A 24,662-nucleotide genomic window follows, 5' to 3' on the forward strand; every position below is an offset into this window, starting at 1 on the left:
TAAGGATGATATCTTCATCAGCTCTGGCCAAGGAGGCCTCAGATGCAGAAAGTACAGGCTCTCAGGTGGGAAGGGGATGGAGGTTCCTACCTCTGTGTCACTCTTGGAGCTTAAAAGCCCAGCCTGAGCCCTGCTTCCTGTGTGGTCTTGGGCAGTTACCTTGGCCTCTCTGAGCCATGTAAGAAGTCTGAGCCCAGTGAGCTAATGTGTAAGCCAGGGGCTGAGGAACCCGATGGCTTGTAGCTAGATTCCTGCTTCATAGAACCTCTTCATTCATTCATTCCACAGTGGTTTCTTGAGCACCACTGTGTATCAGGCTGTGGGAACACAGCCATGAGTTGGATAGCCCACACACATATCCACTTGGAGCCCCCAGTCAGCAGGGGCATCAACCACATGAGTGGTCAATAATGTTGACCACTATAATGTTGAGGATTATCCCTGTAGGTCCTGGGTAGCATCTGGGGGCGGGCCGTAACAGAGTGACTTCTCCATTCCTGATGAAGAACCAGCAGGGCACAGTTTGGGGCACTCGCTCCCCTGGCGCTGGGAGCCTCGCTCCAGCATCTGATTGTGATGTGATAAAGGCTGTGACTGAAGAGGGGCAGCCGTTGCGGCCCCTCCCCAGCTGAAGATCAAGCAGCCAGGAGAGAGAGGGGCAGAGCAAGTCAGCTTTGGTAACCCTACCCTACTCCCCAGACCTCTACCATCTTGGGAAACAGGAGCCCAGAGGTTTAGGAAGATGCTGACTTAACTGGTCAGGGCACCCCAGTTTGGCTGACATGGCTGAAAGGCACATTCCATATTATTCCTTGAAGAAACTGTTTTCTTTCTTCAATGGTGTTACTGTTGTAAGTATGTCACAACCCGGACCCTGGGGCTTTGCAGCCCTTCCTCCATGGCTGGCTCCTTCAAAGACAGAAATAAGTTGATCCAAATTCGCTGGCATCCGGATCTGTGGTCCCCAGGGACTCACTCAGGAGGGATGTAGGGCAGACGGACGAGGAGCAGGATGCACTGGGAACAGGCGTTGCTTCCACCAACCCAGAGCTGCTAAATCAAGCAGAATTGTGTACTCCGGGGTGCCTGGGGGTCAATGGTGGAAGAACTCAGCTCTTAGGCAAACTCTGCAGAAAATGAAAGTTGTTTGGAAAGGCAGGAGAGAATGGTTCTGCTCTTGGTCCTTTACATTTTTCAAACCACTTTTTTTTTCTTACTACAAAGTAACCCATGGGACTTCCTTGATGGTCCAGTGGTTAAGATTCTGTGCTCCCAATACAGGGGGCACAGGTTTGATCCCTGGTCTGGGAACTAGATCTCACATGCCACAACTAAGACCCGGGGCAAACAAACAAACAAAAAAAAAGTAACCTGAAATGTGCACTGCTGAAGCAGTCACTGCTTTCAGTAGTAAGACTGTATGAGGAAAGGTTGCCAGAAAAGAGAAGGAAATTAAATATTACTCCTACTCTCTTCACCTGCGTGGCATCATTTTGATGGGAATTAAACAAGATAACGCATTTAAAAGGCTGATGCCTGTCATGGGAACATGGCTCAATAAATATCATTATTATAGCCTTCCAGACCTTTCTATGTACCTTTAAAAACAGCAACACAAACGTGGTATGTGACTGCTTTAGCCTCTTCATTTTTTTTTTCTCTTTTGAAAAATTGTAAATTTTTCCTCCTTTTAAATAGACTTCTTTTTAGAGAACTTTTAGGTTCACAGCAAAATCGAACAGAAGGTACCAAGACTTCCCACGTAAGCCCTGCCCCCCACACACGCACAGCCTCCTTTCCTGTCAACATTCCAAATCAGAGTGGTCCATTTGTTATAATGAACCTACATTGATATCAGGGGCTTCCCAGGTGGCACAGCGGTAAAGAATCTGCCTACCAATTCAGGAGATGCAAGAGTTCTATCCCTGGGTCGGGATCGCCTGGAGGAGGAAATGGCAACCCACTCCAGTATTCTTGTCTGAAAATTTCCATGGACAGAGGAGCCTGGCGCGTTAGAGTCTACCAGGTTGCAAAGAGTCGGACACGACTGAGCATGCAGGCAAGACATTGATATCACTATAACCTTGTACACTGTACATTGTTTTCTCTTTTGGCCATGCCTTCTGGCTTGCAGGATCTTAGGTCCCCAACCAGGGATCGAACCTATGCCCCCTGCAGTGCAAGCATGGAGTCCTAACTACTGAACTGCCAGGGACTTCCTGGTGTACATTCTATGGCTTTTCACAAGTGTATCTACCATGTCAGCATCGTATGAATAGTCTCATTGCCCTAAAAATCCTCTGTGCTTCACCTGTCACCCCGCCTCCCCCCAGCCCCTGGCAACTACTGATCTTTCTTCTGTCTTCATAGTTTTGCCTTTTCCAGAATGTCATATACTTGGAGTCATAAAGCATGTAGCCTTTTCAGATTGGCTTCTTCCATTCAGCAATATGCCTGTAAGTTTCCTCTATGTCTTTTCCTGGCTTGACAGCTCATGCTTTTTTTAGTGCCAATAGTCCATTGTCTGGATGTACCATAGTTTATTTATCCATTCATATGCTGAAGGCCATCTTGGTGGCTTCCAAGTTTTGGCAGCTATGGATAAAGCTGCTAGAAACATCCATGTGCAGGTTTTTATGTGAACATAAGTTTTCAACTCTGTTAGATAAATACCAAGGACTATGACTGCTGACAATCTTTTTTTTTTAAACATAGGCCTTAAAAACATCTTTGTGTATCAATAAACATTCTCCTACAACAGAAGTCGGTGAAGTACAATGTTGTAAATAGATAAAATTTATTTGTAAATAAAATAAATTTGTTTATGAATTGTGTATGGCTGGGCTTGCCAGGTGGCTCAGCAGTAAAGAACCCTCCTGCAACGCAGGAGCCGCATGAAACGTGGGTTCGATCCCTGGGTTGGGAAGATCCCCTGGAGGTGGGCATGGCAGTCCAGTTCAGTATTCTTGCCTGGAGAATCCCACGGACAGAGGAGCCTGGCAGCTACAGTCCATGGGGTCGCAAAAAGTCAGACACAATTGAAGTGACTGAGCACGCACGCACACACATGTATGGCTGCAATCCGATACACTGGCTGAGTCATTTCAACTGAGAATGTATGGCCTGCAAAGCTCACAATATTGGGGACTTTTCAAAAAAAAAATGTGCCACCCTCTGTCTTACAAGCATCATTTAAAATAACAGTCTAGGATCCCATTGCAAGGCGGTACCATGATTCACCTACCCAATCTGTATTATTGGTTGCTTCAATTATTTCCAAGATTTTTCCCTGGTTCTGAGGCTCATCATATGTAACTATTTTTCCTAGGTTGAATGTCCAGAAATGGGATTTCTGGGTAAAAAGTTTTACCACAAAACCTTGACGGTTTTAAATACCAATTACAAAATATCGTCCTGCCCTTTCCCTCAAAAAAAGGCTGTTGCTTGGCAGCAGCGTATGGAAAGTTTCTCTACATCCTCACCAACTCTGGGCATTATGAGTTTTGAAATGTTTCTGCTGATTTTATGGGCCTTTGTTGCCTCCTCCAGGAGTTTGATTTGTATACAACTAACAGATTGCTTTCCCCTGTTTTCTGTTCTAAAGCTCTCTGGCATGATCCTCATTGGTCTGAGCATCTATGTGAATTTCAGAGGGGCTGTCCTGACCAAGGTCCTTGGGCGGTCCTCTGCGTACCTGTTTCATGTTGGCTACCTGTGCCTGGTGATGGGCAGCGTCACGGTGCTGCTTGGCTTCGCCAGGAGGCATGGAGCAGCCAAGGAAAGCAGAGGCACCCTCTTGTTTGTAAGTTGCATCTGCAGACAGACCCCACAACTCCTCCGTCATGTCTGAATCCTTCCTTGCAGGTGTTCTAAACTCCTTTGATGTTTCCTATTTTATAGTGTGTATGGTGTCTTTTAAAGAACACCAGATGCAAACATCTTTTTCTTTTTTTAATAACTTTAAAAAGTTATTTATTTATGGCTGTGTTCGGTCTTCATTGCTGCGTGCAGTCTCTCTAGTGGCAAGCAGGGGGCTACTCTTTGTTGCAGGGTTCAGGCTTGTCTTGTGGATGGAGGACAGGCTCTAGGACTAGAGGACAGGCTCTAGTCTTCAGAAGTTGATGCGTGTGGGCTCAGTAGTTGTGGTGCAGGGCTTAGTTGCTCTGAGGCATGTGGAATCTTCCTGGACCAGGGATTGAACCCGTGTCCCATGCACTGGCAAGCAGGTTCCTATCCACTGCACCACCACGGGAGCCCCATCTTTTTCTTTATGATGGGTCTCACTTAGAACCCCTCCCCTACCCAAGTGCATAAATTATACCCTCCTAGGTTTTCTTCCCGTGATTTTAAGGCTTACTTTCTCACTCTTAGCTCTTTAGTCTTTGGGAGTTTGATTGTGTGTGTGTGGTGTGAGGTAGGGATCTGATTTCTTTTTTTTTTTCCTAGTTGTGTGACATACTATTGCACTTACCGCCTGGCCCATCCAGTCCTCCTCTGTCTTTGCTAGTTTCCATTACGCTCAGGTCTGTTCTGTGCACACTGCTCTGTTCTGTTGGCCCATGTATATGTCCCCCATGAATACAACACTATAGTAATTGCCATGCAGCACAAGTACATGGTCAGATGCATGGAGTATGAATATTTTGAGCATGATCAGCAGATCACGTCACAGATTTTACATGTCTTGCTCTTTCTCACACGTAGCCTCGGCCAAATGTCTCCCCAGCATCCAGCTCCCAGAGTCCCCATTCCCACTTCTCTTACAATCTTGTCTGAATTGATCATCCCATTTTAAGTTGAATCTGTCTCCACATCTTTTTTGTTTTGTTTTTAAACAAGCACTCTCTCTCTCTCTCTCTCTTTTTTTTTTTTTTTGGCTCTGTCTGGTCTTGGTTGGGGTAGGTAGGATCTTTCCTTGTGGCCCAAGGGCTTTTCTAGTTGGAGCACAGCATTTTCGCTGCTCTGCACTGTGTAGGATCTTAGTGCCCAGACAAGGGATCAAACTGGCATCCTTTGCATCGAAGGCAGATTCTTCACCACTGGACCACCAGGAAAGTCCCTGCCTCTGGCATCTTCCCCTACTGTGTTGCTGCAAAATTCCAGTGGTTTTGATTTAGAGGTTTCAAGGCAATCCTTGCTCTAGCTATCTCCCAGAAAGTCAACATCCCCCACTCTTAAAGAATCCATCCTCACTCTCTACCTCCCTGAATATCTATCATCTCTAGTTTTCTTGATTACTTCATTCAACAAGTATTTATTGAACCAGTCCTTTGCCTGCAATATTTCATTTTCTCTTCTATAGGATGTTGTTGTTCAGTCGCTCAGTCGTGTTCGTGTCCAACCTTTGGCAACCCTGTGGACTGCAGCACCCCAGACTTCCCTGTCCTTCACTATCTCCTGGAGTTTGCTCAAACTCATGTCCATCGAGTTGGTAGTGACATCCAACCATTTAATCCTCTGTCACCCACTTCTCCTCCTGCCGTCAGTCTTTCCAAGCATCAGGGTCTTTTCCAGTGAGTTGGTTCTTCGCATCAGGTGGCTAAAGTATTGGAGTTTCAGCTTCAGCATCAGTCCTTCCAATGAATATCCACGGTTGATTTCCTTCAGGATAGACTGGTTTGATCTTGCAGTCCAAAGGACTCTCAAGAGTCTTCTCCAGTATCACAGTTCAAAAACATCAATTCTTCAGGGCTCAGTTTTCTTTATGGTCCAACTCTCACATCCATACATGACTACTGGAAAAACCATAGCTTTGACTATACAGATCTTTGTCTGCAAAGTGATGTCTCTGCTTTTTAATATGCTGTCTAGGATGCATACAGGATCAATAGCATGGGGGGCACTTTTTGCTTTTTTAGCCTTAAAGCCCAGCATATGGTGATGGAACTTGCTCCCCCTGCAGTGGAATCAGGGAGTTTTAATCACTGGATCTCCAGGGAAGTCCCTGTGGGCACTATTTTATCCATAGTTTAACTTGGAGGAATCAAAGAGTCTTCTCTCTCACACCACAGTCCAACCCACTGGCAAGTTCAGTCGACTTTACCCTCAGCCTCGGGTCCATCCAAATCCTCTTGAGACCTCATCCACAAAAGTAAAGTCCTTTTGATGGCATTGGGAGCCACAGCGGGATCTGAGCAGAGTTGTGCCCTGACAGATGCGCCCTCTGGTGGCTGTGGAGGGAACACCATGAGGGGAGGACCAGAGTGGAAGGACTGTGTTTGTCCTGATGGGAGATAGTCGGGGCTTATGGCACCCCACTCCAGTACTCTTGCCTGGAAAATCCCATGGACGGAGGAGCCTGGTAGGCTACAGTCCATGGGGTCGCTAAGAGTCGGACACAACTGAGCGACTTCACTTTCACTTTTCGCTCTTATGCATTGGAGAAGGAAATGGCAACCCACTCCAGTGTTCTTGCCTTGAGAGTCCCGGGGACAGGGGAGCCTGGTGGGCTGCCGTCTATGGGGTCGCACAGAGTCGGACACGACTGAAGCGACTTAGCAGCAGCAGCAGCAGACCCAGTGGGGCCCTGGTGGGCATTAGAAGTGGGTAGATTCAGGACAGATTCTGAAGAAGTCACCAGTAGGACTTTTCGATGCCTGGCTGTCTTCTGGATGCCTCACTTACCCAGAGGTTGGGAAATACTATTGCTGTTTTTCAGTTGTATCTGACTCTACGACCCCATGGACTACAGCACACCAGGCTTCCCTGTCCTTCACCATCTCCCGGAGTTTGCTCAAACTCATGTCCATTGAGTTGGTGATGCCATCCAACCATCTCATCCTCTCTCGCCCCCTTCCCCTCTTGCCCTCAATTTTTCCCAGCATCAGAATCTTTTCCAATGAGTCGGCTCTTCGAAATCAGGTGGCCAAAGTGCTGGAGCTTCAGCTTCAGCATCAGTCCTTCCAATGAGTATTCAGGGTTGATTTCCTTAGGATTGACTGGTTTGATCTCCTGCTGTCCAAGGGACTGATAATAATAATAGGCATAGGTAGAAATAGATGAAGGGAGACCAGGAGCTGACCGTTCTTGGACACCCCTTCCCCTCACAGTATTTTCCACTGTTTCCCACCAGGCATGTGAATTTCAGCGGAAACATGAGGCAGCATATGTTGATATTTTCTCCCTGGCACTCATCCACCTGTCATCTGGCATCTCCCCTTCAGTCTTATCACCCCTCACCCCCCAATTTACATATCAGATTTATTGTCCCTGCTTCTTCTCCCAGCAACGTTTCCTTTTTTGGCCACAAAGCATAGGTTTTGGGATTTTAGTGCCCTGACCAGGGATTGAACCTGGGCCCTTGGCAGTTGAAAGCATGGAGTTCTAATCACTGGACCGCTGGGGAATGCCCTCCTGCCTCTGTTCTCTGTCCCCACTGTCCCTCCTGCTTTTCTATCCCTCCCTGCTCTCTGGACTTCCTAGATGGGTGCTAGTGCTAAGGAACCACACTGCCAATGCAGGAAATGCAGGAGACTCAGGTTCGATCCCCTGGAGGAGGGCATGGCAACCCGCTGCAGTATTCTTGCCTGGAGAATCCCATGCACAGAGGAGCCTGGCGGGGTATAGTCCATGGGGTTGCAAAGAGTTGGACACAACTGAAGTGACTTAGCATGTACTCAGGACCTGCTGTCTGCACACACAGTCAGAAGTCCCCTCTTAGGGCTCTGGGACTCCCAGAAAGTGCTGGACATGAAATGGGGTTCTAGCTATTAGCTCTTAAGAATACCCCACTGCCAGCATCCTGGATAACATCCAGGAAAATGACACAAGGAAGAAATAAAATCCCCCTCTAAACCCTCCCACCCTGCTACCCCCACCACCCACCCCACCTCCCACCCCACCACCACCCAACCCCAGTTTTTCAAACTGAAGAGGCTACAGGGAGGCCTCGGGGTGGGGGTGGAAGGACTTCCAGCAGGCTCCCAGCCTCCACCCCGCGCCCCGCTCTGTGTCTTCCAGTGTTTCTTGGTCATGGTCATCATTCTCATTGTGCAAATCACGGCTGCCACGGTGGTCCTTGCCTTCTTCCCGGTTGTAAGTACAGGACGGCTTCTCCCACTCCACATTAAAAATAGATGGAATCAATAGAGCCCCGTCCCCTCCCCTCCGCGGGCCCCACCCCCACCCCGTCCCCGCCAGGCACCCACGCCCTCCAAGATCTGGTGAAGGTGGGAGACTGAGTCTCTAGAGATGGGGTGAAAAAGCCAAAAACCTCAGCCCTCTCCGCCAAGGCTGTCCTCAAAAAACCTGCTGGGCTAATCTGAACTCTCTCCTGCATTTGCGGTGAGGCTTGCGGGGGATGGTAATGGGAAACGCCGTGAAAACTGTTGCGGTTTTGAAATGAATTCAAAATAGAGGGCTGTTTAGCAATATCCATCAAAATGGCAAAGCACGGATTTGACCCAACCATCTGGTCTCTAGGAATTATCCAAGGATATGCTTGTTTGTGGGCAGCATGACATACATATACCAGGATGTGCAAAAGGTCGCTTCTGTCCTAGTGGAGCATCAGTTTGGGGGGAGGGGGATTATAATTTATAATAATCCAGACAAGGGAGCCTGATGCAGCTGGAAAGAAGGAAGGAGGAGGCTCTATGTACAGGAGACGGTACATTCTCCAGAACGTAGTCTTGTTTACCTCCGGCGAGGCCCACCCTGAGACAAGGATTTGAAGGCTCCTGGTTTGAGTGATGATCCCAAGAAGCACCAGTAGGGGGCATGAGGAGTGAGGCAGGGAAGGGAATGTAGCCCCTGAAAGCTTACACGGTACAACTGGGATCAGTCCTGGTTGGGACGCAAAGAGCACGCAACTATTTTCCCCACCCAAGGGGCGAGGGAGCTGCAGTATTGATCCACCACCTCTCATCAGTCATTAAGGGCTGCTCCCAGGGCGCATGCGTACTGAGGCCACGTAGAGACCCTCAGTCGTTGGCAGCGGGAAGTCAGGCTCCCGGACACAGAAATAAGCGAAGCCCCCGGGATTTGAGCAGACTACCAAGAGCCGCTAATGTTCTTGTTGGAAACAGCAGGACGCCGAATACTGAGAGTAGCCGGATGCCAAACAGTGAGAGAGAGTAGTATGAAGCAAGGAGAATAATAAGAAGAGTAGTCTTTGCTTTGACACGCATAGTATATCTCTTTGGGGACACAGGAAACTGTAACCCCGTGATGGAGTGGGAGAAACTTGTCGGCTGGGAGAAAAAAGTGGGAGGGAGACTTTTCATGATTTACCGTCTGTGCTTTGTGAATTTTGAACCATGCGATTATTTTACCTCTTCGGGGGGAAAAAAAAGGTTTTAAATTTAAACCTCTATTCAAACACACACACGCACACACACACACGCACACACACACACGCACACGCACACAGAGAATTAAAGTCGCGCCTTTTGTGCAGAGAGAGATGCAGTTGCTAAAGATGATTTTCAAGTCCCTAATCGAATTGCAACCCAGTCGGGGGCGTAGCGGGCGAGTGGGCGATTCAAAAGAGCAGATGATTCAAAACGGTTTGCGAGGATGAACGCAGCCAGATGAGCTGGGCTCCACACCCACGCTCTTGCTTGTGTCCCTCTGGGGGGTGGGGGGCAGGCCCGACGGTAGCCCGAGTTCTTCCTCCCCCAGCGCAGACTCTTGGCTGGTGGAGGGGCCAGGAAGGAAGCAGACGGGAAGTCCCCTTCCCCGCCCCGACCCTGAGTCCCCAAGAAACCTCCCCAAATGGGCTCCTTGCTGTTTTCTGTGCTCACCGCTCCCCGTTTCATCGCTGAGGTTCGAGAAGTGTCCCTGGAGCACAACTTCGTGACCCTGAGGAAGAATTACAGAGGTTACAAGGAGCCAGATAACTATTCCATGCGATGGAATTTGGTCATGGAGAAGGTGAGATTCACATTTTTTAAAAAAATTTTTGTGATAGACACATAACATAAATTTACCGTCTTAACCGTTTTTAAGTGCTCAGTTTGGTGGCATTAAGCACATTCACATGGTTGTGCAACCATCGCCAGCCTGCCTCTCCACAACTGAAACTGTCCCCTTTAACCGCAAAGGCTCCTTCTCCCTCCCTCAGCCCGGGGCAGCCACTGCTCTCCATTCTACAATGCTCTAGGAATATGACTCCTTTCAGTTCAGTTCAGTTCAGTTCAGTTGCTCAGTCATGTCCGACTCTTTGTGACCCCACGGACTGCAGCACGCCAGGCCTCCCTGGCCATCATCAACTCCTGGAGTTCACTCAAACTCATGTCCATTGAGTCAGTGATACCATCCAACCCATCTCAACCTCTGTCGTCTCCTTCTCCTCCCGCCTTCAATCTTTCCCAGCATCAGTGTCTTTTCAAATGAGTCAGTTCTTCACATCAGGTGGCCAAAGTACTGACTGGAGTTTCAGCTTTAGCATCATTCCTTCCAAAGAAAACCCAGGACTGATTTCCTTTAGGATGGACTGGTTGGATCTCCTTGCAGTCCAAGGGACTCTCCAGAGTCTAGGGACCTCATATGGGCTTGGTAAAGAATCTGCCTGCAATGCAGGAGATACAGGTTCTATCTCTGGGTCAGGAAGATCCCCTGGAGGAGGAAATGGCCACCCACTCCAGTATTCCTGCCTGGAGAATCCCATGGACAGATGAGCTTGGCAGGCTACAGTCTATAGTGTTGCAGAGTCAGACATGACTGAGCAACTGAGGACGCTCAGACACAGGGACGTTGTCTAAGTGGAATCATGCAGTACTTGTCTTTTTGTGTCTGGCTTATTTCACTAAGCATTCTCCAGGTTCATCCATGGTATAGCAGGTGTCAGAATTTCCTTCCTTTTTAAGTCTGAATAATATTCCTTTGTATGGGTGGACTGTATTTTATTTATCCATTTTTCTGTCCATGGACAGGGGCTTCCCAGGTGGCACTAGTGGTAACTCCTGCCAATGCAGGAGACATAAGAGACGAGAGTTTGATCCCCAGGTCAAGAAGATCCTCTGGAGGGGGCACAGCAACCCACTCAAGTGTTCTTGCCTGGAGAATCCTATGGATAGAGAAGCCTGGCGGGCTACAGTCCATGGGGCTGCAGAGAGTTGGACACGACTGAAGCAACTTAGCAGTACACACACACTGTCAATGGACACTTGGGTTTACAGGTGTACAAATATCTCTCCGAGTCTCTGTTTTCCATTCTTTTAGGTGTATGTCCAGAAATGGAATTGCTGGATCATCTGATAATTCTACATTTAATTTTTTTGAGGAACGTTCATACTGATTTCCACAGCAACTGCCCATTTTATATTCCCGTCAGCAGGGTGTGAGGTGTTAGGATTTATTTCCTTTTTTAATATATATTTATTTATTTGGCCACATGGGGTCTTCGTTGCGGTTTTTGGGATCTTTCATTGTGATGAGCAAACTTCTCTCCAGTTGTGGTGCACAGGATCAATAGTTGAGGCGCTGCGGCTTAGTTGCCCCATGGCATATGGGATCAGAGTTCCCCAGCCAGGGATCGAACCTGCGTCCCCTGCCTTGGAAGGCAGATTCTTAATCACTGGACCACCGGGGAAGTCCCCAGGATTTATTTCTTTAGTCTTGGTGTTTAAAGAGCAGGACCGGCCTCCACGTGTCATCTAAGCTTTTGAGGCAGATAGTTGAGAAGGGTCTGTGAGGCCAGGACGCATATGAAGGGGAAAAGCCATCGCCTGTTTGTAGGAATGTTTTCTGTCTGAGTTTGGGGCCCAGGAACTGGTATGGGGTCAAGTTCAGGCTCTGGAGGCGTCACATGATGGGTAGGGGACTTGCCTGCATCCCTGTTTTGGCTTCTCAAGTTTGAGATGGTGGAAAGTACCTCTCATTCATTCATACAGTCCTTCCACTAATCCTTTTAAATTTAAGTAGTTAATTCACAATTTTGTGTTTGTTTCTGGTATATAGCAAAGTGACTCAGTTATACAGATATAGTTTTTTCATATTCTCTTCCATTATAGTTTATTACAAAACACTGAATACAGTTCTCTGTGCTATACAGTAGGTCCTTGTGTTTGTCTATTTTATATATAGCAGTGTGTATCTGCTAATCCCAAAACTCCTAATTTATCCCTCCTCTGATAACCATAAGTTTGTTTTCTATATCTATATTTATCTGTTTTGTAAGTTCATTTGTATTATTTTTTCTTTAGATTCCACATATAAGCAATGTCATATAATACTTGCCTTTCTCTGACTTGCTTTGCTTAGTATGATAATCTCTAGGTCCATGCATATTTCTGCAAATGGCATTATTTCATTCTTTTTATGGCTAAGTAGTATTCCATCATATATATGTAGCACATCTTCTTTATCCATTCCTCTGTCTATGGACATTTAGGTGGCTGTCCTTCCATGAATCTTTGTTGAACACTTATTGTGTGCTGGGCAGTGTTCAAGGGTCTAGGGACAAAGTAGGGTGCAAAACAAAAATCCTTTGCTCTGTGTTACTGACACTTGGGTAGGGAGACAGACAAGAAACCACTAAGTCAAGACTGGTGTCAGGAGTGCTAAGTGTTATGAAGAAACCCAGGCAGGGAAAGAGAGAGGATTTTGTTTCCTCTTAGATACTAGTTGCCATCTATTTTTAACACACAGTGGATGGCCTGTCCTAGTCCTTTATAGTTAGTTGGGGATCGTTGATGAGTCCTGGCCAATGAGAAGTAATATGAGTCACTTGCTGGCCAAATTGTGTAATTGTCAGTGCAGGGCTCTCTAGACCTTTCTTATCCTTCTGCTTCAATAGTGGAGCCATCTGGATGGTGACTGCTTCACCAGCCTGAGTCCCTGAGAGATTTTGGTAAGTGGAGTTCACCTGCCAGGTTAGGATGAGCATGTCATGTGAGTGAGAGAAGAACTGCTAAGATTGAAGACCTGTCTGGATACAGGGCTGGAGACCTGAATGAAGTGAGGGAGTAAGTCATGCAGGTAGTTGAGGGAACAGCACTCCACACGTAGCCATCTAAAGACTCTGAGGCTGACGCTTACTAAGTGTGCTTAAGAAACAGAGAGAAATGGAAAAGGAAATACCAACCCCCTCCAGTATTCTTGCCTGGGAAATCCCATGGACAGAGGAGGCTGGTGGGTGGCAGTTGATGGGGTCACAAGAGTCAGACACGACTGAAACAGATAAACCACCACCACCCTCATCTTGTCTCATCCCCTTTGCTTAGCAAAAACCAAACAATAAAAATAAACAGTCAATATTAAAAAAAGAAAAAGACAGAAAGGAGGGACTTCCCTGATGGCACAGTGGATAGGAATTTGCCTGCCAATGCAGGGGACACGGGTACGATCTCTAATTTGGGAAGATTCCACATGCCAAGGGGCGACTAAGCCCATGCACCACAACTGCTGAGACCTCGCTCTAGAGCCTGTGAGCTGCAACTACTGAAGCCTTCGAGCCGAGAGCCTTTGCTGTGCAGCAGAAGAAACCACTGTGATGAGAAGCCCGTGCACCGCAACGAAGAGTAACCCCCACTTGTCGCAAGTAGAGAAAAGCCCACGTGCAGCCACGAAGACCCAACACAGCCATAAATAAATAAATAATTTTTTAAAAAAGAAACAGAAGACCAATATGCAGCTGGGTGAGTTCAAGTGACCTAGCAGGGAGATGAGAAGGTGATGGGGAGGATCATGCAGGGCCCCATGGGCCATGGTGAAGAGTTTAGCTTTTACCTCAAGTAAGGTGACAGTCGTGGAGGGTTCTGAGCCATGATGGAGTGAGAAAGGGCAGTGTTTAACACAGGCCCTGGAATAATGCGACTGCCTGCTCTAAACAGTAGCCATGGTGACTGTGATTTCTATTGTTTGGATTATTTCGATATTTGAAAAGGAGTCTTCAAGTGTTTATTCTCCTCTCTGCAGCTCAAGTGCTGTGGAGTGAAGAACTACACAGATTTTTCTGGCTCCTCCTTTGAAAGGGTGACAGGTCACACCTACCCCCGGTGCTGCTGTAAATCCCCAGGGACCGTGGACTGCGATGGACACAACGTGTCTGCAGACGTCATCCACCAGGAGGTAACTGGAGATTTTGAAGAAACTGCCTGCAATGCAGGAGACCCAGGTTCAATCCCCGAGTCAGGAAGATCCCCTGGAGGAGGACATGGCAACCCACTCCAGTATTCTCACCTGGAAAATCCCATGGATAGAGGAGCCTGATGGGCTGCGCTCCATGGGATTGCAAGTCGGACACAACTGATCAACTGAGCACCCACACAACACAGGCATCACCTAGGTAGACCTTGAGGGCCAGAGACTTTTTTTTTGGCTACACTGAGGGGCTAGCTGGATCTTACTTCCCTGACCAGGGATTGAACCCTCAGCAGTGAAAGCAGAGTCCTAACTATCTGACCTGACTGCCAGGGAATTCCTCCTATTGACTTCTATAAAAATTGTGTTGGGTGAACTTTCCTGGCAGTATAGTGGTCAAGACTCTGCACTTCCACTGCAGGGGGCAAGGGTTCCCTTCTTGGTCAAGGGACTGAGATCCCACATGCAGTGGGTGAGGCAAAAAAAAAAAAGTAAAAAAATTAAATAAATTACTTTGTGAAAAAAATCTGACCTATAGGGGTTGATGGGGCCTTGGAATCCACCAGGGCTTCCCTGGTAGCTCAGCTGGTAAAGAATCCGCCTGCAATGCAGGAGACCTGGGTTCTATCCCTGGGTTGGGAAGATCCCCTGGAGAAGGGAAAGGCTACCCACTCCAGTATTCTGGCCTGGAGAATTCCAGGGACTGTACAGTCCATGAGGTTGCAAAGAGTCAGATGCGACCCAGTGACTTTCACTTCACTTTGGAATCCACTAGTCTCTAACCAGGTCCCTCCTACTTTGATGCTTGTTTCCCCAGGGCTGTTTCCCTAAGCTCCTGAAAATAACCAAGACTCAGAGCGCCAACCTGAGTGGGGGCTGTCTGGGGACAGCAGTGATGCAGGTAAGTTCCAGCTCCTCTGGGACACACCGAGGTCTTTTAATTTACCGTGTGCCAAGCACTGTTTGGGACACGGAGACACAGCAGTGACAAAAGACAGAAATGGTTGTTAAACCTAGTCTCCTACCTCATTTATAAGACAGCTGCATAAAGCAACAGTCATAAAACTGTACTTATATGAAGATTTAATTTACGTGTAATTTACATGACAAGAGTAACACAAAGCATGTTGGAGAAAACACAACTATATAGGAGTTTTTGTATGGTACTGATTAATTTAGTATTAATCCAAACTAGATTATGAATAGTTAAGATGTCCATCGTACTCCCCAGGGCAACAACTAAGAAAATAATTTTAAAATATAATAAAAACAAGAAGGGAATTAAAATGGTGCACTAGAAAATATCCAGCAGACGGGGACTTCTCTGGTGGTCCAGTGGTTAAGAATCTGCCTTCCATTGCAGGGGAGGTGAGTTTGATTCCTGGTTGGGGAACTAGGATCTCACATACTTTGGGGCAGCTAAGCCCAGTCCCCACAATTACAGAAGCCTGAATGTTGCAGTGAAGAGCCTGCATTCTGCAACTAAGACCCAACACAGCTAAACAAATAAATATTTTAAAAAGAAAACATCCAACAGAACAGAAGGCTGTGATGAATAAATAAAAGAAGAGCAACAAAAAAGGCAAATAGAAAACATAGCAAAGTGGCTGACATAAATCCTACTTTCTTGGCAATTACGTTAAATGTAAAGGAATCAAACCACTTAACTATACACTTTAGAAAGGTGAATTGTATGATAAATGAATTACATCTCAATAAACCTGTTAATTAGAAAAAATGTCCATCCCCTTGAGCCCTGGAAGTTTTTCTCACATTTTCCCCATGTTGATTTTTCATGCCTCTGCTCAGTCCCTTCAGTCATGTCTGACTCTTTGCGACTCAATGGACTATAGCCCACCAGGCTCCTCTGTCCATGGGATTCTCCCAGCAAGAATACTGAAGTGGGTTGCCATTTCCTTCTCCAGGAGATCTTCCTGACCCAGAGATCGAACCTGTATCTCTTGCGTCTCCTGTATTGGCAGGCAGATTCTTTACCTACTGAGCCACCTGGGAAGCTTCACGTGAAACTGTTTTTCTGCAGATTACCACCAGCCAAGATATGGATTATATTCTTTGCAGCCAAAGATGGAGGAGCTCTATAGTCAGCAAAAACAAGACCAGGAGCTGACTGTGGCTCAGATCATGAACCCCTTATTGCCAAATTCAGACTTAAATTGAAGAAAGTAGGGAAAACCACTAGACCATTCAGGTATGACCTAAATCAAATTCCTTATGATTATACAGTGGAAGTGAGAAATAGATTTAAGGGACTAGATCTGATAAATAGAGTGCCTGATGAACTATGGAATGAGGTTTGTGACATTGTACAGGAGACAGGGATCAAGACCATCTCCATGGAAAAGAAATGCAAAAAAGCAAAATGGCTGTCTGGGGAGGCCTTTCAAATAGCTGTGAAAAGAAGAGAAGTGAAAAGCAAAGGAGAAAAGGAAAGATATAAACATCTGAATGCAGAGTTCCAAAGAATAGCAAGAAGAGATAAGAAAGCCTTCTTCAGCGATCAATGCAAAGAAAGAGAGGAAAACAACAGAATGGGAAAGACTAGGGATCTCTTCAAGAAAATCAGAGATACCAAGGGAACATTTCATGCAAAGATGGGCTCGATAAAGGACAGAAATGGTATGGACCTAACAGAAGCAGAAGATATTAAGAAGAGATGGCAAGAATACACAGAAGAACTGTACAAAAAAAGATATTCACGACCCAGATAATCATGATGGTGTGATCACTGACCTAGAGCCAGACATCCTGGAATGTGAAGTCAAGTGGGCCTTAGAAAGCATCACTACGAACAAAGCTAGTGGAGGTGATGGAATTCCAGTTGAGCTATTCCAAATCCTGAAAGATGATGCTGTGAAAGTGCTGCACTCAATATGTCAGCAAATTTGGAAAACTCAGCAGTGGCCACAGGACTGGAAAAGGTCAGTTTTCATTCCAATCCCAAAGAAAGGCAATGCCAAAGAATGCTCAAACTACCGCACAATTGGACTCATCTCACACGCTAGTAAAGTAATGCTCAAAATTCTCCAAGCCAGGCTTCAGCAATATGTGAACTGTGAACTTTCTGATGTTCAAGCTGGTTTTAGAAAAGGCAGAGGAACCAGAGATCAAATTGCCAACATCCGCTGGATCATGGAAAAAGCAAGAGAATTCCAGAAAAACATCTATTTCTGCTTTATTGACCATGCCAAAGCCTTTGACTGTGTGGATCACAATAAACTGTGGAAAATTCTGAAAGAGATGGGAATACCAGACCACCTGACCTGCCTCTTGAGAAATTTGTATGCAGGTCAGGAAGCAACAGTTAGAACTGGACATGGAACAACAGACTGTTCCAAATAGGAAAAGGAGTTCGTCAAGGCTGCATATTGTCACCCTGTTTATTTAACTTATATGCAGAGTACATCATGAGAAACGCTGGACTGGAAGAAACACAAGCTGGAATCAAGATTGCCGGGAGAAATATCAATAACCTCAGATATGCAAATGACACCACCCTTATGGCAGAAAGTGAAGAGGAACTAAAAAGCCTCTTGATGAAAGTGAAAGTGGAGAGTGAAAAAGTTGGCTTAAAGCTCAACATTCAGAAAACGAAGATCATGGCATCCAGTCCCATCACTTCATGGCAAATAGATGGGGAAACAGTGGAAACAGTGTCAGACTTCATTTTTCTGGGCTCCAAAATCACTGCAGATGCTGACTGCAGCCATGAAGTTAAAAGACGCTTACTCCTTGGAAGGAAAGTTATGACCAACCTAGACAGCATATTCAAAAGCAGAGACGTTACTTTGCCAACAAAGGTCCATCTAGTCAAGGCTATGGTTTTTCCAGTGGTCATGTATGGATGTGAGAGTTGGACTGTGAAGAAAGATGAGTGCCGAAGAATTGATGCTTTTGAACTGTGGTGTTGGAGAAGACTCGAGAGTCCCTTGGACTGCAAGCAGATCCAACCAGTCCATTCTGAAGGAGATCAGCCCTGGGATTTCTTTGGAAGGAATGATGCTAAAGCTGAAACTCCAGTACTTTGGCCACCTCATGCGAAGAGTTGACTCATTGGAAAAGACTCTGATGCTGGGAGGGATTGGGGGCAAGAGGAAAAGGGAACAACAGAGGATGAGATGGCTGGATGGCATCACTGACTCGATGGACGTGAGTCTCAGTGAACTCCAGGAGTTGGTGATGGACAGGGAGGCCTGGCGTGCTGTGATTCATGGGGTCGCAAAGAGTCGGACACGACTGAGCAACTGATCTGATCTGATCTGAAGATATGGATGAGTCTCATCTGTCTGATTCGTATTTTTAAATGGATTTTTTTTCATTGTACACATTTATATTGAATATTTGTTTGCACACTATATCACACTATCCTCCCCAGGGAAGTCAAAACAGTCAAGATCCTAGCAAGAAACAGAATTCAGCCCCCACAGTCATTTAAAATATATAAAAAAATATATGACTTTTCCCTTACTTTTATTCATTTATTTGTTTGTTTTTGGTTGTGCTGAGTCTTTGTTGCTGTGCGTAGGCCTTCTCTAGTTACAGCGAGCAGGGGCTACTCTTCCTTGTAGCGCACGGGCTTCTAGTTCCAGGGGCTTCTCTTGTTGCGGAGCATGGGCTCTAGGCACACAGGCTTCAGTGGTTGCAGCTCTCAGGCTCTAGAGCAAGGACTCAGGAGTTTTGGTGCACAGGCTTAGATGCTCTGTGGCCTCTGGGATCTTCCCAGAGGAGGGAATGAACCCATGCCCCCTGCATTGGCGGGCGTATTCTTAACCACTGGACCACCAGGGAAGTCCTACAGGGTCCTTTTACGACATTTTTAGGGTCAGGGAGCTAAGATCCCACATGCCTTGTGGCCAAAAAACCAAAACATAAAACGGAAGCAGTATTGTGACAAATTCAGCAAAGACTTAAAAAAAAGTGGTCCACATTAAAAAAAAAAAAACTTAAAAAATAAAAGTTTTCAGGGGCCCCTTGTGGAAGTGTCAGCAGGGTTAAGGAGAATGAGGGCTAGCCACATAGGAAGGTTTTACTTTTCCTATGCCTGAAGGGGTAGGGAGAGCAAGAGTCAAGGAAAAGGAGCCATCTACCCACAACTGTGATCTTGCAGAGCTCAGGGTGGACAGAAGAGAGGAGGGAGTGGGGGAAAGAATACTCCAACCTTTCTTTCTGTCCAGCCATCTCCTATTGGTACTTACTATTGGCCAAACTTAACAGGAATTTAGGGAGCAGGTGTGTGTGTGTGTGTGTGTGTGTGTGTGTGTGTGAGTCACTCAGTCGTGTCCGACTCTTTGCAACCCTTGGGAGCAGGGGATTCTGGGAAATGTCGTTTTCAGGACCCAGGGGGTGAACAAAAGAGGGTGGAGATGAGATCTGGGGGGAACAAAGGGAGAATGACTGACGGGCATCACAAATCGCCTCCTCCTTCTACCTTCTGGTGAGATTTATTGTGGTAACAGTCCAAATTCCCTCCACCGTGGCCCTGAGAGTCCCTCTGCTGTCTGTCACACCCTGCCCTGACCTTTCTAAATCACGATGTATCTCCGTGTATTAAATTTGATGTGGGTTCCAGAGATGCCTCATGTTGGTTCAGTGTTTCTTTCTTCACCCATTTCAGCTGCCAGGAATTCTTGCCACCTTGCTGCTGTTCATCAAGCTGGGCTGAAAGACCTGGGGAGAACAGGACCCCTGAGCCCCACTGGCTGCTGGAAGGAGATGTGGTCTCAGTTTCTCTGTGGCACTCCCTGCGTCTGGAAAGGAGATTGATAATAAAAGATTTGGGAAATCCTCCTCATCTTGACTCCTTTCTCCTTCATTTTATTTTTCATCTCAGCTGACAGCGGTTGTAATTCTAAGTACCTGAATGGGATGACGTGGCTTCCTGCCATTGAAACGGTCTTGTTTTGTGAATTACTTTGTGAGGAGCCTCCCTGGTGGTCTAGCGGTTAGGACCCTGCACTTCCACTTCAGGGGGCATGGGTTCAGGGAACTAAGGTCTTGCAAATCACATGATGTGGCCAAAAAAGAAGGTTAAAAATCTAAAATTCTCATGAAAAAGAATCCTCTAGACCCTTAGCCAGTTTCAACCATCACCAAGAGTTCAATAGTGTTTCATTAAACTTTTTTTCCCCTTGATGAGGTTTTTTTTTTAAAAAAATATTTATTTGTTTATTTGGCTGTGCGGGATCTTGGTTGTGGCACGTGTGATCTCCAATCTTTGCTGCAGCATTCAGGATCTTTAGCTGAGGCATGTGAGATCTAGTTCCCTGAGCAGAGATCAAACCTGGCCCTCCTGCGTTGAGAGAACAGCGTCTTAGCCACTGGACCACCAGGGAAGTCGCTGACAAAGTATTCTGTTTTACTTTTTAAGTTTGTAGCTTATTTATTTATTTTTACATGTATTTAAAATTTTAAATTACTTAATTTATGGCTGTTCTGGGTCTTTGCTGCCGCAAGTGGGCTTTCTCTAGTTGAGGTGAGTAGAGGCTGCTTTCCGGTTGTGGTCCGTGGGCTTCTCATTGGGGTGGCTTCCCTTGTTGCAGAGCGTGGGATCTGGAGCCCATGGGCTTCAATCATTGCAGTGCGTGGGCTCAGTAGTTGTGGCCCACAGGCTTCGTTGCCCCTCAGCATGTGGCATCTTCCCAGATCAGGGATTGAACCCGTGTCCCCTTCATTGGCAGGTGAATTCTTAACCACTGGACCACCAGGGAAGTCCCTGATAAAGTATTTTAAAACAAATCCCAATGTCATTTCCCCTTTTCGTATTCCAGTACACATCTCTAATTCCAGTATACCCTCAAAATTCATAGGAAGAAACCTAATCCCCAATGTGATGGTATTAGAAGATGTGGTCTTTGGAAGGTCATTCGGTCATGAGGATGGAGACCTCAGAAGTGGGATTATTATCGTTTAGTTGCTAAGTCGTGTCCAAATCTTTTGTGACCCCGTGGATTGTAGCCCACCAGGCTCCTTTGTCCATGGGATTTCCCAGGCAAGAATACTGGAGTGGGTTGCCATTACCTTCTCCAGGGGACATTCCTGACCGAGGGATGGAACCTGCATCTCCTGCTTTGGCAGGCGGATTCTTTACCACTGAGCCACCAGGGAATAGGATTAGTGCCCTTGTAAAAGAGACTCTAGAGAGCTCCCTCCAGAGAAAAAACAGCCACCTATGAATCAAGAAACTGGTCCACACCAGACCCTCAGTCTGCTGGTGCCCTGATCATGAACTTCCCAGCCTTCAGAACTGTGAGAAAGAAATGTCTGTTGTTTATAAACCACTCAGGCTATTCTTTGACAGAACCCAAACAGACTAAGACAACACTCAAGACAACTAACAGTCCTTCCTTGACATCTCTCAAAACTCAGGTCATCACTCAATTTTTTGATTGGCTCAGAAATGTCTTTTTACACTCAGTTTCTTTTTTTTTTATTTTTTATTTTTTTTACACTCAGTTTCTTTGAATTAGGTCCAACCAGGTCCACACAGCATGTTTTTCATGTATCCTAAATTCCTTTTATCCTAATCCAGTAGTTATAGAATTGGAAAATGCATTCGAATACTCTGGGTCTTTTGTGCGTGTGCGTGTGCATGTGTGTGTGCATGCGTGTGTGTGTGTGTGCATGCGTGTGCATGTTTTGCCTGAGCTGGGTCTTCATTGCTTTGCGAGGGCTTTCTCTAATTGCAGCGAGCAGGCGTGTGTGGGCTTCTCATTGCGATGGCTTATCTTATGGAGCACAGTCTGTGGGCAAGTGGGTTTCAGTAGTGGTGCACGAGCTTAGTTGCTCCGAGGCATATGGGATCTTCCTGGATCAGGAATCAAACCCATGTCCCCTGCAATGGCAGGTGAATTCTTATCCAGTGAGCCACCTGGGAAGTCCTAGGTATTCTGTTAAAGCACAAGTGTCTGAACCCCACCTTAGAGCTTCTGACTCAGGAGATCTGGCAGGAGGCCCAGGAATCTGCTTTTCTAACAGGTTCCCAGGCCACGCTGCCGGTATGGGTGATGTACTTTTGAGAACCACTGCTCTGCATTCTCCCTCCTCTCCCCACCCCCTTGAGGCAGGAAAAGTGTGGAATATTGGGGAATACCACACCTTCTGGATTTGGGGCTTGCTTCTCTGTGGTCCCCTTATCTTGTTCCTCTTGCCCCATATTTCCTGTTCATCACTTTTTCTCAGCCCTGGCTTTACTTTAGAACCCCTGGGGAGGGGACTTCCCTGGCTGGCCAGTGGTTAAGAATCCATGCTTTCACTGCAGGGGGCATAGGTTTGATCCCTGGTCAGGGAAGTAAGATCCTGCATGCTTCCTGGTGTCGCCAAAAAAGTAAGGAAAGAAAAAAAAAAAAGAAGAACTGCCTGGGAGCTTTAATGAAATATCAGAGCCTGCACCACATCTCACTATCTCCTGATTTAATCTGTCTGGGTTGTGGCCTGGGCATGGAGACTGTTTCATTTACCCAGCTGACTGCAAGGGGTGGTCATGATCATAGCTGAGAATAAACCGAGTTTCATCCAAAGGTCATAGTGACCCGAATCAGTTTTTCACTGAGGATCGCAAAATGGTTTATCCAGTTCTCCCATCTTTCTTTTGGAGGGATCTTAAGGAGGGTAAAGTGGGCACTTGTCAAAATTGCTATGTGGCAATCATCTCCCACATCTGGCAGGACCGTTCCTAGTTGCCCCTCACCCCCCCACCCCAAACCTACCCACTTCTCGGATTTCTGTCTGTAAACCAGAGGCGCCACATGATCCCAGGGGCCAATCAGCACCTTCCATTGGTCTGACTGCAGTCATTGGTTCAGGCATGGACGTGGGACCCAAGCTGGCTAATGAGACTTGGTTTGGGGACTTTGAATACCCAGTGACCATGGTTGTGGGGGAGAACACCTTGTTCACAGGAAACTACCTCTTGGGGGCAAGAGATGGCGTAAAGAATCCTGAGACAGGACGCAAGTCCTGGCTGACACTTGGGCTCTGCTGCGGATGCACTTAAAAAATATCTGCGGAGTGTCTGCTGTGTGTCAGAAATGAACTGTTCTTAAAGTAGAACAGTAAAAGAGTTAAAGATACAGAGAACAAACAGATGGTTGCCAGAGGGGAGAATGTGGGAGAGGGGGAAGAATAGGTAAGGGAGGTTGAGAGGTATAAATTTCCAGTTGCAAAATAAATGAGTCAGGGGCTTGAAATGTACAGTGTGGGGGATATAGGCAATAACTGTGTAATATCTCTATATGGTGACAGACGGTAGCTAGACATATCTGGTAATCATTTTGCAATGTACAGAAATATCAAACCACTATGTTCTGTAACAGGAAGTAACATGGTGTTGTGGGTCAATTATACTTCAAAAACAAATGGAATTCTCTCGCAGTCCAGTGGTTAGGACTTAGTGTTTTCACTGCCCGAGTTTAATCCCTGGTTTGGGAACTAAGTTTCCTTGTGGCTCGACTGGTAAAGAATCCACCTGCAATGCTTGAGACCTGGGTTCGATCCCTGGGTTGGAAAGATCCCCTGGAGAAGCAAAAGGCTACCCACTCCAGTATTCTGGCTTGGAGAATTCCACGGACTGTATAGTCCATGGGGTTGCAAAGAGTCAGACATGACTGAGCGACTTCCACTCACTTAACTTTGGGAACTAAGATCCTGTAAGTTGTGCCATATGCCCCCAAAAAACAAAATCATAGAAAAACAGATAAAATTTGTGCTTATCAAAAGCAGGGCATGGGGGGAGGGGAAATTGGACAGAGGCAGTCAAAAAACTACAAACTCCCAATTATAAGATAAAAAGAACTAGGGTTGCAATGTACAACACAATACATATAATTTGGGCTTCCCTGGTGGCTCAGTGGTCAAGAATTCACCTGACAATGCAGGAGACACGGATTTGATCCCTGATCCGGGAAGATCCCACATGCCACGAAGCAACTAAGCCCGTGAGTCACAACTATTGAGCCTGTGCTCTAGAGCCCAGGAACCAATCTATTGGACTGAAGCCCACAACTACTGAACCACAACCACTCTATATTTTAAAAAGGATTTCCTATGTTCTGTGGGGAAGGAAGATTGTAGCCAAGTCAAAGTGAAGTGGGTACCTTGGGGACCTAATACTGGTGACAGGTATCTGAGGTGGGGGCGGTCTTGTGAGACTGAGCCCTTAAACTGTGGGGTCTGCACTGACTCTGAACCACGACTACTGAAGCCCACATGCCGTGGAGCCTGAGTGCCACAAGGAGCGGTATCAGTGTGAGAAGCCAGTGCGCGCAACCGAGAGTTCCCCCCGCCGCCCTTGCTGCGACTAGAGAAAAATCAGTGCAGCAACAAAGACCCAGCACAGCCAAAAGTAAGTCAATTTAAAAAATTACTTTAAAATATAATTAACTTTGCTGTATGTTATATATGAAAATCAGTAAAAGTAAATCCTGAGTTTGCATCACGAGGAAAAAACATTTTTTCCTAGTTCTTTACCTTTGTATTTATATGAGATAACTTCCCTGACGGCTCAGACAGTAAAGAATCTGCCTGCAATGTGGGAGACCTGGGTTTGATCCCTGGATTGGGAAGATCCCCTGGAGAAGGGAATGGCAATCCACTCCATTGTAGACAGAGGCAATCCACTATAG

General features: G+C 46.5%; 1 protein-coding gene across 1 annotated transcript; it reads left to right on the forward strand.

The window, feature by feature from the left end:
- The first annotated feature begins 782 nt into the window (after window positions 1-782).
- Window positions 783-19,834, forward strand: TSPAN16 (tetraspanin 16). Its single transcript, XM_086409431.1, has 7 exons — window positions 783-851; window positions 3,605-3,802; window positions 7,960-8,034; window positions 9,766-9,873; window positions 13,861-14,013; window positions 14,843-14,926; window positions 19,658-19,834. The coding sequence occupies exons 1-7, from the start codon at window positions 783-785 to the stop codon at window positions 19,703-19,705; spliced, it is 735 nt and encodes a 244-aa protein (XP_086265557.1). The 3' UTR covers window positions 19,706-19,834.
- The last annotated feature ends 4,828 nt before the right edge of the window (window positions 19,835-24,662 follow it).

The sequence above is a fragment of the Bos grunniens genome, chromosome 7, assembly GCF_055505025.1.
Source record: "Bos grunniens cultivar Pamir isolate PY7600 chromosome 7, Bosgru_T2T1.0, whole genome shotgun sequence".
NCBI lineage: Eukaryota > Metazoa > Chordata > Mammalia > Artiodactyla > Bovidae > Bos > Bos grunniens.